General features: G+C 31.6%; 1 protein-coding gene across 4 annotated transcripts in view; it reads left to right on the top strand.

Moving 5' to 3' along the window:
• The window catches only part of USP14 (ubiquitin specific peptidase 14), a 34,095-nt gene that overhangs the window by 18,734 nt on the left and 1,303 nt on the right, over positions 1 to 14,058 (top strand). For 3 of the 4 annotated variants that reach the window (XM_012541514.3, XM_031946557.1, XM_031946558.1), the window contains 10 exons: positions 1,559 to 1,662; positions 3,904 to 3,962; positions 5,167 to 5,297; positions 5,587 to 5,667; positions 6,690 to 6,778; positions 7,919 to 8,033; positions 10,221 to 10,286; positions 10,461 to 10,553; positions 11,359 to 11,487; positions 12,851 to 12,911. In XM_012541514.3, coding sequence (XP_012396968.1) covers positions 1,559 to 1,662; positions 3,904 to 3,962; positions 5,167 to 5,297; positions 5,587 to 5,667; positions 6,690 to 6,778; positions 7,919 to 8,033; positions 10,221 to 10,286; positions 10,461 to 10,553; positions 11,359 to 11,487; positions 12,851 to 12,911 — 928 coding nt within the window. Of the gene's footprint in view, positions 1 to 1,558; positions 1,663 to 3,903; positions 3,963 to 5,166; positions 5,298 to 5,586; positions 5,668 to 6,689; positions 6,779 to 7,918; positions 8,034 to 10,220; positions 10,287 to 10,460; positions 10,554 to 11,358; positions 11,488 to 11,799; positions 12,663 to 12,850; positions 12,912 to 14,058 lie in introns of those variants that run through there. The other variant, XM_031946559.1, reaches the window with a different exon arrangement.

Raw genomic sequence — 14,058 nt, forward strand, 5'->3', positions numbered from 1 at the left:
ATGACTTCTGACAGTTTTGAAGTTCTGCTTGGGATCTAATAGTTAACGGTCAGTATATGTGTATTCAATAACCAATAGGATTTTATTGCTTGTAAGTTTGGTTTAAGGCAGACCTATGTTGTCAGATGTTTTATGAGCTTAATCTGTTTCTCTCCACATCTCAATAATTGTTTTGGTTTTAAGAGTTTCATAAAATTCAGATTTATAGTTTAAATCTATCTTTTTATCCATACTTTTGAACTTCAGTTTTATATATGTATATATATTGCTATATTTTAAATATCCTGTTAGACATACACATTTATTTCTATCTAATTTTTTATTTTGTGCTTTATATTTTTGAGTTTGCATCAGTCTGTTATTTATTTTATTTTCTGAATAACTCTTTAAGACAGATAACATACTAGGAAACTGAGGCACAGAGTTTATTTAAATAGGTTTTAGACGATATATCTAAGGTGAGAGTAAATTTGCACTTAGAATCTTAGGTTTTCTGACTTTTCTTTTAGACCATATACCACATTTAAGTACTCTGTTTTAGAAACCCCTTACCCCCAAAAAGAAGTGGAGTATAGATATGAGATGTGATCATATGGAGAATGTGTTCTGATAAATTAAGCTATAAAGAAAAAGTTAAAAAAACCTAAATTTATCTTTCTTCCATCTTGTATTTTGAAATTAGAGAGTTAAGAAGAATAAAATTTATGCTAGGAGAACAGTTGAATTGCTAAACTTTAGGCTATGCCTCCTCACTGCATCAGGCATTCCTGGGAACATGGCATATTGCTCTGTGCATCTCTGTATCTATTCACATCCCAGACCTTTTCTTCATTTTGTCTGGATATTTACAAACTCTAATAAAATTGGACTGTATTATCTGGAAGTATCATTGCTGACATCTAACCCATGGTAAATTTGTAGTCCAGAAAACCGTTAAATGTGTTTTCTGATTCATTAAAACAAAATAGGATCCTATGTCATCAAGCTTATAATTTCTAAAGCATTTGTAAAATGGGCTTGATTTAAAATGAAGTATGCATATGTTGGTTTAGCCAAAAAAAAAAAAAAAAGCCCCAAAACCAAAACCTTTAACTCATTCTTATCTAAGGGCATAATGATACTTTTTAAAGAATAGGAAATTAGCATTTCAGGGTTACAAATTTAAGGAAGTGCTTCATCCAACAGGATCAGCATAGGATCCCTGATGCAGTTTTCTTAATATTCTCTATACCATTTATTAAGTAGAGACATTTAATGAGCAAATGATTTTGCAGATGATATGCCCATTGCCTAAATAATTTCACAACTAGTCCCAGTTTTTTATCATAATAATCTTGAAGATAATAGCCATTTATTTGTAGGAAAGATGCTAATTTTTTTGTGGACAGTTGACAAAGTATTCTTGCCATTGGCGTGCTTTATAGGCATTATATTTTTGGGAAGGGGATTACATAATTGTTAGAGATCGGTAAGTCTTTGGTCTTTACCTTAGGTTGAACAATAATAATTATTATTATGAATATTGCTTATGAAATTAATTTAATGCCTGTCTCATCAGATGGAATTGCCGTGTGGATTGACAAATCTTGGTAACACTTGTTACATGAATGCTACAGTTCAGTGTATCCGCTCTGTGCCAGAACTTAAAGATGCCCTTAAAAGGTAAGGATAAAGTTAAAACCATAATTTTTAACAACAAATATTCCAAAAAAAAAAAATTGATATTTTTCTGGGAATGTATAAAACATTTAATTAATGAAGATTAGCATTTCTGTCAAAGTTAAACTGTTTTGGGTAAAGATATGTGGTTAAAAATATTCATTTTTCTTCCCAATTTAGCCTAGTTTTTACTCCTAAATTATAAATTCCAAAAATAATATATAGTTCTTGGGAATAATTTTTTCTGATAAACACAAGCATTTTTTTTTATGAAGGCTTGTACAGTATTCAATTAGAGTACAACTTAGAAGAAATGAGAGATAAAAAATATTGTGCAAAAATTTACTCATTGATGTAAAATTCTTACCTCCCAAGCAAAAATAAAATTTCACCCATAGTTGGTTTTTTAAAAAATTCATTTCTATATGAAAGAGGGCTAGGGACAGAACTGAAAATATTGAACACTTTTTTTTGAGACTATATATTCTTTGATTGAAGTCAGATTCTTTGTCCTTCTCTAGGCTTTTACAAAGAACTTTTTTTATCAGCAATATTTGGTTGGCAGTGTCTGCTCAGATGATGGAATAGCCATCAATGCATTTATTGGTTATTTGACATACCTACTAATAAAGTATATTGCTCATCTCTTGAAGTAGTTTGTTAGTCAGTAAATTTCAAAGTGGGGGATGAGTGGGTGAGACATACCTTTAAAAAGATTAGTCAGGAGAACAGAGAGGAAAGAATAAAATAGTAATAGTTTATACTGAATCTGTAATGAAATATTTTGGGGATGTTAGAGAGAGGGCCAGATTGTAGTGAGGAAGAAAGAAAGTAGATCGAGCAGAAAGGTATGCAGGATTGGCCTTTAAAATAACTATGCATATGGGAGAGGCTATAGTTATAGAAAATTGTAACTTGATATGAAATATATATCAGGGATGTCTTCCAGGGGAAGATTGATAGTCCTGGCTTTAATGTGTAAAAGCCAAGAAAAAGTAGATGTCTGCAATTTAAATTTCATAAAGAAAAAAAAATCTTCTTTAATGTGCATGTTTAAATTAGGGTGATAAGTACAAGTATTTAATATAGAACCATTCTAGTATATGCTTTGTCCTGTCATTTTAGTCAGCATTTTCATGATAAAATATCATTGCTCATTTTGATGCTTAAAAATTTAAGACTAAAGTTGACTTTTTAATTAGTTTCCAACATTTAAAAATTTATATATGCCAGATATTGACAGAAGGTCATTTTCCATGTAATTCTATTAGTTTTTATATCTAAATATTACTCAATTATAGATAGTCAGATAAAAGAAAGTAGTGCTCCCTTAATTTTATTTTATTTTTTTGTCTTTAATGATTCCTTGATACTACTGGTCATGGTTGGTCCATCTGTCTGTCTGTCTATCAATATCTAGCTGTGTATGTATACACACATATTTAAAACATGTTTTGTTTTCATAGTTATGTGACTAATTTCACATCCCTCTGTAATTATTCACATCCCACCTATTAGAATATTTGCCACAATCAGAGCACTCATTACATAGTGTGACTAGTCCAGTGAAGAGCCCTTCCATGCTTAGCTAAGCTCATGCTAGAAAAGCTGACACTCTATTGCTAGTACTGTGCTCTTGACTTTTCAGCTCCGAAGATCAGCCAGAACTTGTGCTTCACTAGTGTGGTTTTTGAGAAGAACAAATTACTACTTCAATATCAAAATGAAAGGATGGTAGATCTTCTGTGGAAGATTTTTAAAAGGAACTGGGAAGGATGGCATTTGTACCATATGTACTTACTTAAATATAAGATTGTAGACTTATTTTGAAATGCATACTAGTAAGCAGCTCTAGAATGCCAAGTATTTTTGGCTTTAAGCAGTAGGACTTCTAATAGTCTAAGGACAGTTAGGTTTTAAAGGAACAAACCATTGTTGTTTTCATAAGATTTTTAGTGTGTCTTTATGTCTTGAGATGGGGGAGGAAAATAACAATTATATTTTTCATCTACTATCTCTTCCACTATTTACACAATGCATTGAAGGATAATGAAGCAAAAAAGGAAGAAGAAATAAAAATGAGCTGGGATCCAAAGGGAAAGGGGAAGGTGGAGTGGCTTGTTAACTAAATTGCTATAATTTTATTAATTAATTTTCATTATAATTAATTGATTTTCATGACAGCACAAATTAAAAACTGCTGTTGTTTCTATTGTTTAACACTTGTCTTAAATGTCTCCACAGGTATGCAGGTGCCTTGCGAGCTTCGGGGGAAATGGCATCGGCACAATATATCACTGCAGGTCAGTCTGGAGCATCTTATGATGAGGAATTTCTTTGAATACTTTCTGCCCTTCCTGTACCTAGCATGTTGACATCCATAAAACAGTGCTCAATAAATATATTTTATTTATCTAATTATGTTAAGAGAGGAAACATTAGAGTTGCTCGCTATCATAGATGATACTTAGACTTTTAAAAGTCATTCAAAAAAAAAAAATAAAAGTCATTCAGACTATTGTAATTGAAAGTATTTTGCCTAATTTCTATACCAGTGCTTCTGTATTATTTTACAAAACTTTTCTTTTTAGCAAGACATAAAGGGGCATTTTGGTGTAATTATATTTGGGGAATAAAATATCATGATAGTAATATAATACTTGGAATAATTTTCCTAGATCTGAAAACTCTAGAGAGTTCCTTCTCATTGGCTACATGTTAGAACTTAACTTTTACCCTTTTTTCTGTTAAGGGCACCATCATTATCCCAGTCACCCAGGGTTGTAACCTTGGTGTCAAATGTCTGTTCCTCACTTTCATCCCACATGTACGGTTCATTGACAAATTTATTTTTCCTACCCAAATAACATCTCCTTGAGGGTAGGACTGTTTTATATTCATGTCCCCAGTGTTTGCCAGCATAAGACTTAATAAATGTATATTGAGTGATTATTTTTGCTGCATAGGATTTAGATTCAGGAGTTAGTTGTAATTGTTTTAACATTAAAGATGTTCATGTGTTTAAAACAAATATCTGTATGAAGACATATTTGTGTATGCACATACAGATAGTTCTCATTTACTGTAAACGGACTGTTCTGTGAAACTTCCCTTCAAACCCTTGGGCTGATCATCAGCGCCCCAGTCCCTCTGCTGTGTTTTGCCCCCGCAGCCAAAACTAGCTTCAGTGTTTTGGGTCCCTGTACTCCCTGTAGAGGGACTTCAGTGCCTGGAGCAGAGGATCTCTGGCTTGAATTGCTGCTGCCATCCTGGCTGTAATCTTGAGTTCCAGCGGTTCTGCTCTTCACCTGCAGGGGAGTCAAATTTGTGTGATATGAACTTGCAGAAAATGAGAACTGTTTATGTTTGGGTTTATTAAATAGTTATGTTATGGTTTGGTGTTTATATAAACTGAGATAGAAAGCAAGATTGTGACTGCAATTTAGTTTTAAATTAGTGTACTCCTGTTTTCTACATTTCTAAGAATATTTTGTTTTTGTTTTTAAGCCCTTAGAGATTTGTTTGATTCCATGGACAAAACTTCCTCCAGTATACCACCTATTATTCTGCTGCAGTTTTTGCATATGGCTTTCCCACAGTTTGCAGAGAAGGGTGATCAAGGACAGTATCTTCAGCAGGTAATTAGTATAAGGTGGTTGTGGTTTTTAAACTAGTAAATTTTTGAAATTACATTAAAAACAGCAGAGCAATATCTTTATACTTTCATACTATTTGAGTATGTTTCATAAATATGAGACAACCTGACATGATCTAGAAAATTATCTCTGGCTTTTTTATTTAAGGTCACAGATTGAAACATAAAATTTATTTTAAAGTTAAAGAAACACTATTTTCTAGAGAGGGTGTATAAGGTTTTGCAAAGAAATCATGAGAAGATAAGACCACTTATTGTATTTCCATTTCCAGGATGCTAATGAATGTTGGGTACAAATGATGCGAGTGTTGCAACAAAAACTGGAAGCTTTAGAAGGTGATTCTGTTATGGAGGTAATTGAATTGTAGAAATGATTATCATTTTACTTGATTTCTGATTTGTTTTTTTTTCCTCATGTCTTTTAAACAAATTGTTTTTTTGTCCATTTTTACATTTGAATAGACATTTACTTCTTTATTCTTTTAACTTCCTGTTCAGAGTTCCATTCAGAATGTGGCCTGACAGATGTGGCTAGTTCTTGTTCTCAAAATTTTTCACATTTTCTATTCCCATGTATTCAGGCTTTCAAATTGCTTCTTACCTGGATTATTACAATAGCCTCCTGGATTCTCTCTATTTCTAGTCTTTCCAATTTCCATTCTTTTACATTTATTCTTAACAGGAATCTACCTAAATCACAGCTCAAATCACACCATTCCCTAGCTTCAAATTCTTCCTGTTTTTTTAAGTATAAAAGTTCAAAATGGTATTTAAGTAGTTATAATTTTGACCTTCCTGTGGTTTTCTTTCTTCTGCAGCTAATTAGATGCTTCTATCCTTTCTCACATTCCTTTGCTTACTTAAAACTACAATTTATTAATTAGCTGCTTTACCTGTTTTAATCCTTATAAGCCCGTCAGTCTGACTTCTTCCTCCATGAGACCTTTCCTGCTTACTGTCAAAGATATAGCACTCATTACATTATTCTAATTTGTAATATAATTATTTACAACTACTTTTTGCTCCTGTATCTTAAATACAGGGGACATTAAGGATATTCATCTTTAGAAGCTCATCCTTTACAATTCTATTCATCCAGTTTTGGCTTATACATGTTTGTTCAAGTGAATAGAATATTAAATGCAAAATATTTTTCTTATATTGAATAGATAAGTTGAATTGATTCTCCTCATCTTTTGGTATTTTAGTCCTTTTTCATAGACAGTGTAGGTTGGATGCAGTTAAAATGTCCTATAGAAAAATTACATTTAGAATTAATATTATTAAACATGGTTGCATAGGACAAAAGTGTACTTTAGTCTAACTTATGTAAAGTAAAATAGAATGTGTGTTTATTTGGTTATTTTATTTTCAGACAGAAAATGCATCATCATCTGCAGCCCAAGCACCTACTAAAAAGAAAAGTTTAATCGATCAGTTCTTTGGTGTTGAGTTTGAAACTACGTATCCTTAAGAAAGTTGATGCCACGATTGATTTCAGAGATAGTGATTTATAAATATAGATCAGATGAAGGAGCATATGTTGAAGAAAAAAATTGGGTGGTTTGAAAAAGGCAGTTTTTTTTATAGTTGACTTCTTTGTTTACTTGAAAGAGATCACAATAATGGCAGTTAGGAATTTGGAAAAAGACAAATATTTCAAGCATATGAAGTTTTGACAAAGTTCATTGACAGTATTATCCCTTTAGATAATTTTCCTAAAGATCTTGGTGAAAAATCCATTTAAAATGAGCATAAAATGGTTTGGATCAAAGTAGGTAGTAAACTAAAAGTTTCAATTGAGGAAAATACTTAAAAAATTCTTCAACACTTGTAGGGGGAAAAAATGGATATTTTGTTTTGATATGTCCATCACTTTCCTATTTAAAAGCAATTAAACCAAACTCTGCCTAACTGATAAGTGCATGTTCCTTGTTATTCTGTTGTGTGTGCTTTAATTTTATTGACAGTTGGAGTAGCAGAAAGCTGGCCTTGGAACAGTTTAAAGCTTATGAACATTTTAACAACTTTTACTTACATTGTTATAAATTGCATAAGAAAATATTTTTCTCTTGAACCCTAAAAGATTGCTTTTTTTCTTTCCTGTTATTATTATATATGTAATATATAATAATATATATATTATTATTATTTAAGAGATGAGTTATGATTAAGATGATAATAGGGAGTTGAGATATGAATGAACTAGATTAAGAAAGGAACATTGGATGTGAGACCTAAAATGTTGGATTTTTTTTTTTAATGGTGATATTCTGTCTAATGCTAATAATATCAAGTTTAATAATTTTACATGTGGAATGGGAAAACTTTATTTGGAGTCAGACATAGATTCTTGTCTCAGCTTTGTGCTTAACTGGCCTGTAGTTTCAGGTTACTCACTTAACCCTTCTGGGCTCCAGTGTCCTCACTTGGAGAGAAGATTCCACCTCCAAGGATAGTTGTGATAATTGAAGGAAATAGTGTTTAAAAGGTGCTTTGTAAACCGAAAAGGCACATTAATGCCAATTATTTTTATTATTTGATGATCTAACAACTTAATTCAGCAAGTAACCAGTGGCATGTGCCTTAACTCATTCCATAAAGAATGAAATGTACAGAGGCTGAAGAAGAGGAAGCCACTAAAGGGAAAGAAAACCAGCTCCAGCTCAGCTGTTTTATCAATCAAGAAGTCAAGTATCTGTTTACAGGACTTAAATTGGTAAGAAAGATTTTTAGCAGTGACTGGGCAGGTTCCACCACATTTCTTAATCATGTAGACAAAACATTTCGCATATTTGGGCTTAGGAAAATTTTGATGTAAATACTGTAAAATAGGCATTAGTTATAAGGCATATATCACAGGTTGAAATGATACCTAAATGCCTCTGTAGGGAGTTCAACTTTTTATTTATTAAAAAAATTCCTTCTAATCATATTCTTGACATTTGAATAACCAGCTTCTGCTTTAACAAATTTTGTTCTTGGTACAACCAAATATATCAAATGGTAGCTTTTTCCTTTTTTTGCATAGCTCTTGTTATTTGGAAGATTTCTTGGATTAAGATAAAATTCTGTTCTTTGAAGAGAGAAGAATGGTCCTCCATGCTTCTGAGATTGCCCATTTTATTCACTCTTTCTGTTAGTTATTTCTGTTCCTGTCTTCAGTAAACATCCTTATGTTCTGTATGAACAAAGGTCTGTAGCATAGAACTTTAGATTTAAAAGAATCTTAGTGAGCATCTCTATTCTAGTTCCTTCACTGAAGACTTGAAGGCTAAAGGCCACACCACTTTTAAGTGGCCAAACAGGGTTGTAGCAACTTATAAATTTTTCAAAAACAAAAAACAAACCAAAAAAGATCATATTTTAAATACTTAAAAACAGGTAGTGAGAAGTTAAATATAAAGCATTAATTGGAGAGAACAGTCAAAAAAAATGTGTTAAAATGGGGACTGATTTCAGAGTGATTTTGCTATTTCCTTTTTAATTTTGTAATATGTTAGGGAAAACAAGTCTGCTTGATACATTTAGCATATGGTAGATTAGTGATGACAAATGGAGTACAAGAATGATAATCTACATTGCAATTTGGATGATAAGTTGGATGATATATTTTAAAAAATATTTTTTCCAAATATATGCAAAGATAATTTTCAATATTTACTTTTACAAACCCATGTGTTCCAAATTTTTTTTGCTCCCTCTCCTCCCCTATCTAGACAACAAGCAATCTAATATATGTTAAACATGTGAAATTTTTTTAAATGTATTTCCATATTCAATTAAAAAAAATAGAATAAAAAGGGAAAAAAGTATGAAAAAACAAACAAGCAAGCAAACAACAAAAGGTGAAAATACTATGCTTTCCTCCATATTCCTTCTCCATAGTTCTCACCCTGAATGCTATCACAAGTCTATTGGAATTGCCTTGAATGACCTCATTGTTGAAAAGATCCATGTCCATCACAGCTGAGTTGATAAACTTCTAATTTGATGAATATAATCACTCATTGGTATCATAATTACAGAATTGCTATCTCCAATTTGAGATTTTGTCATTTTGTCAATGATTTTTCTACCTTTTAGTGTCTATAAAGTAGCCAGTAACCAGTTAATATTTTAGGTACTTCCTTTAAAGCAATTGCATTGTATCATGGATAATAATCTTCTAATTTGTTTTGTAAGTTTGACCTTTGATGTAATATTTTCTTGCAGTAGGACACAGACATACACACACAGAGACAGACACACACACACACACACACAGACATACACAATACATTAGTGAGTTTTTTTTCTTGAAGAAAAAAACTCCATCTATAAAATGAATGTAATTCATGAACTGATGCTAAGTGAAATGAGCAGAACCAGGAGATCATTGTACATGGCAAAATCAGTATTATATGATGATCAATTCTGATGGATGTTGCTCTTTTCAACAGTGAGATGATTGAGGCCAGTTTCAGTGATCTCCTGATGAAGAAAGCCATCTACATCCAAAGAGAGGACTGTGGGAACTGAATGTGTATCACACAAGACATTCTCACTCTTTTTGTTGTTTGCGTGCATTTTGTTTTCTTACTCATTTACTTTATTTTTTTATCTGATTTTTCTTGTGCAGCAAGAGAATTGAATAAATACATTTATACATATTGGATTTAACATGTATTTTAACATATTTAACCTATGCTAGATCGCTTGCCATCTAATGGAGGGGGTAGGGTGAAGGAGGAGAAAATCTGAGACACAAGACTATGCAAGGGTCAGTGTTGTTGAATGAAAATAAAAAGCTTTATTTAAAAAAATGAATGTAATTGAAAAAATACTATTGAGAAAGAAAAAAAATTGTCAGAAAAACAGTCATACTTATTCTTTAGAATATATTTTCAATTATGTTCTTTTATAGAGACTTCAGGAAGAAATTACCAAACAGTCTCCAACATTGCAACGAAATGCTTTGTACATAAAATCTGTGAGTATAGTGGGTTTAACTTTACAACTTTTTGTAATGTTGATAAGTTTTCCAGAGTAAGTAGTACTATGTTTGGGTAAATCTTACCATTAAGGAATAAATAATTTTTCTTTTAAAAAGTGAATGATTAATACAGTCTCCTGAGATATAATGCCATTTTTCCTTTTTCTTTAGTCCAAGATTAGCCGACTGCCTGCTTACCTTACTATTCAGATGGTTCGATTTTTTTACAAAGAGAAGGAATCTGTGAATGCCAAAGTTCTTAAGGTTAGCTAATAATAAATTATATTCCTGTAATGCCAAGATTGACTTAATAGTTGGGGGAGCAAGAGGATAAAGAATCTTCCACTAAAGACCCTTTCCCTGTGGAAGCAGTTTGTTTTTTGTCTTCAGAATACACAGGGAACAATTAACTAAGAGTTGTAACCACTTTGTAGATGTAAAGAGTTAAACTGAAAGGAATAAAATGAAGGAGAGGAAGGTATGTGTGAATTTGGGTATGTAATATACATACCATACATAGACATAGTCTACCAGTCTGTCTTCTTCTCTAGTCATTCATCTACCTCTCATTTTGGGAATCTTTGATGCTAATGCCTGTTGAGCTTTGATTTTTGTAGGTCCTATTTAGCTAGAAAACCTTCAAATACATTTGTGTGTTTCTAGTCTAAGACCCAGTTCACTGTATTCGAGAGGCTCATCACCAATTTAGAATACTGATTCTATTACTTGTCATCTTAGTTTATATTGAAGATATAAATGGAAAATGAAGAAAATTACTTATTTAAATAGAACAGAACCTAAATATTGCTTTGACTAATAACCCCCAAGAAAGTAAAATTCTAAAGCAAAAAAGAATTATTTTCCCAATTACTTGTTCTTGTATATTAGGTTTATATTTTGTTTACTCTCAAAAGTTTCAATTTGAAAAAATTGGATAAAAGCGAGGTCATGTTATTAAAACTTTTACCCTTCTTCCCCTTTAATCTTTTGAAGGATATTTCTATTATTTTTTCCTCCAACAGTTTTTACATCTACTCTGTCCTTTCCCCTTTTCTGTTTTTATGTATAGGACGTAAAATTTCCTCTTATGTTGGATGTATATGAACTATGTACACCAGAACTTCAAGAAAAAATGGTATCCTTTCGGTCAAAATTCAAGGATCTAGAAGACAAAAAAGTAAATCAACAGCCAAAGACAGTAAGTTTATTCTGATAATTTTTCAATATTAGTTTAATATTTAAAATTCAGTGGTTATTTTTAAGTGACCTTAGGTAGAAACTAACCTTAACTTACAAATCAAAAATTCTCACAGCAGCCCACATTGGCAAATATATCTAATGTTATAGTTCTTTAAGGTTTATTTTACATTCTTAAAATAAGAGATAAGAAGTATGAATATGATCTTTGGTCATGAGGTGTATTCCATTCCTTACAAGTACAATATGCTTCATGTTTTTTTTTATTCCCATACCATTTGCAGTTTATAATTTATGTCTCCTTTCTTCTGAGGTTCTCAAAGCACTTCACAGAAACTCACTTAGCCCTTTCAACATGCCTGTAAAATAGGTATGTTATGTTGTTTTTCCTTATACAGTATAGGATCATCCCCATTTTATAGATTAAAAATGAAGGCATAGAAAGTCAGTTCAAAGCCACTGTAGGAATGCTGTAACTCTAAAATCATAATTCTGTAAGACTTACTGATTACAAAGTGGCTTTTTTTCCCTTGGTATGTCTATATGTATATAGATATTTCTATATGTTGTAACTATGTCTGTATTTTGTTCTTGCAGTTTTTGTTTCATGAAAATATATACTTAAACCCAAGTCTTTTAAAGGTAGTATCATATATCAACTGAACTAAAGCAGATTGTGCAGAGAAGAACTTTGCTTTCTTGTGATATAAAAGACCATTCCATAGATATTTCCTTCAGTGTCTTAAAAATTATGAAGAAAATTAAAAACAGCCTTCAAATTTGATTTGGCTATCAGGGATTTTGTTTTGTGTTTCTATCAGTTATTGATTAACTTGGAGTTTTGGAGCATGTTCCACACCCCCAATCCCACTTGCCTACAAGTAAATATACTGTGACTCTTCCAGTATAAATACAGTAAATTTGGGTTTCTTCCTTCCAACAAGTGGCCATTGCTATGAAATAACATTTTAAGTGCTTTGAGTTCTTGGATGAAAGGTATAAGAGAAGTAGTTTAGGTACATCTGATATGTCTGTTTCCATTATTTAAAAAACCCAATTTTACTGCTAAAAGGAGAACTTAGGTTTTCATAGACTTTAGTTTGAGACAGGACAGTTATGATATCTTTATTAATACTGTTTAAAAAAAAAAAACTTCCATCTTCTAGAAATACTAATGGTATCCATTAAACTTTGGTTTCCCACTCACCTAGGTGGTTTATTGCTACATAACAGTATTCTTCCATTTTAGACTATTTGTTATATTTTGTTTTTAAAACATAGAGACTGTAGACTTATACTGTTATTTGAGAATATTAATTGATAATTCATGATTCAGAATTATAGTAATATCTTTTTCTTTACAGTTTAGCAAAAGTGGTGGTGCACAGAAAGAAGTTAAATATGAGCCATTTTCTTTTCCTGATGGTAAGAAACTTTTTTCCTGATTGTTTCTGTAAATTTATTATTGCCACACAAAAATTCTTGTGGATGTCAGCTATCTAGACTTGTTTAGTCTAGACTAATTTATTTTTACTTACTACTTCCCAACTTGGATTCTGCTTTGCAGTTAAGCAAGTCTTCTTTCTTTCCCCCGTGTCATATTTCATATTTATTTTCTACCTTTGTTGATATTAACAAATCAAGAGAAGGGCATATCTCCTTATCTGAACTTTTACATCTTCAGCACTTTTGTGCCTTTCAAATAAATGCACTTCTATGTTAGTTTGTAATAGTGATATAGTAGGCATTAAGTATTGCAGTGACTAGAGCCCAGGGACTTAGGTTTAAGAATACTGAGTTCATATAATGTCTCAAACACTTCCTAGTTGTATGATCCTAGGCAAGATTCTTGACCTCTCTCAACTTTAGTTTTCTCATCTGCAAAATGTGAATATTGGCACATACTTCACAAAGTTATTCTGAGTATCAGATGAGATAATGTGCAAAATGTTTTGCAAAACTGTTATATACCAAGTGTTATATACCTATTAGCTGCTATTAGTATTTATAGTTACCTGTATATGTTATTTCCCCACCACACTTTGAACTCAATGAAGGAAGCTCTCATTCCTTCTTGAACTTTGTATCTTTCCCCAGTTTCTGGCATAGTGCTTGTACATTGTAGTTCCTTTAGCAGACATTGTTTGAAATTTTATTGTCCAGTTCCTGTCTTTCAGTTTAAGACTTCTTTCTTAAAAGACTTCTTTCTTCCATGACTCCCTTGATTAATATGATGCCCTCTTCCATCTTGGTGATGTCGAATGTGGACTGTGGGTTACATGTGGATTATAACACTCCCAAGTATGATCTGAACCAGATTAATATTAATTGAGAATTAATTAAGATTAATGGGGAATAAATTAAAATTAATTTAACAAAATATATTAATAAAAAATAGATGTGGTCAGATGTGTATCCTTAACTATAGTTTAATGGCACCTGTTTCTATTTGAGATTAAGATTACTGGTCTATAATTTATAATTATGTGCCCATGTCTCTATTGTTTTGCACTAAAATACTTATGATCATGATGGTTATAATAGCTAACATATAGTATTTGTTACATGCCAG

The sequence above is a fragment of the Sarcophilus harrisii genome, chromosome 1, assembly GCF_902635505.1.
Source record: "Sarcophilus harrisii chromosome 1, mSarHar1.11, whole genome shotgun sequence".
Classification (NCBI taxonomy): domain Eukaryota; kingdom Metazoa; phylum Chordata; class Mammalia; order Dasyuromorphia; family Dasyuridae; genus Sarcophilus; species Sarcophilus harrisii.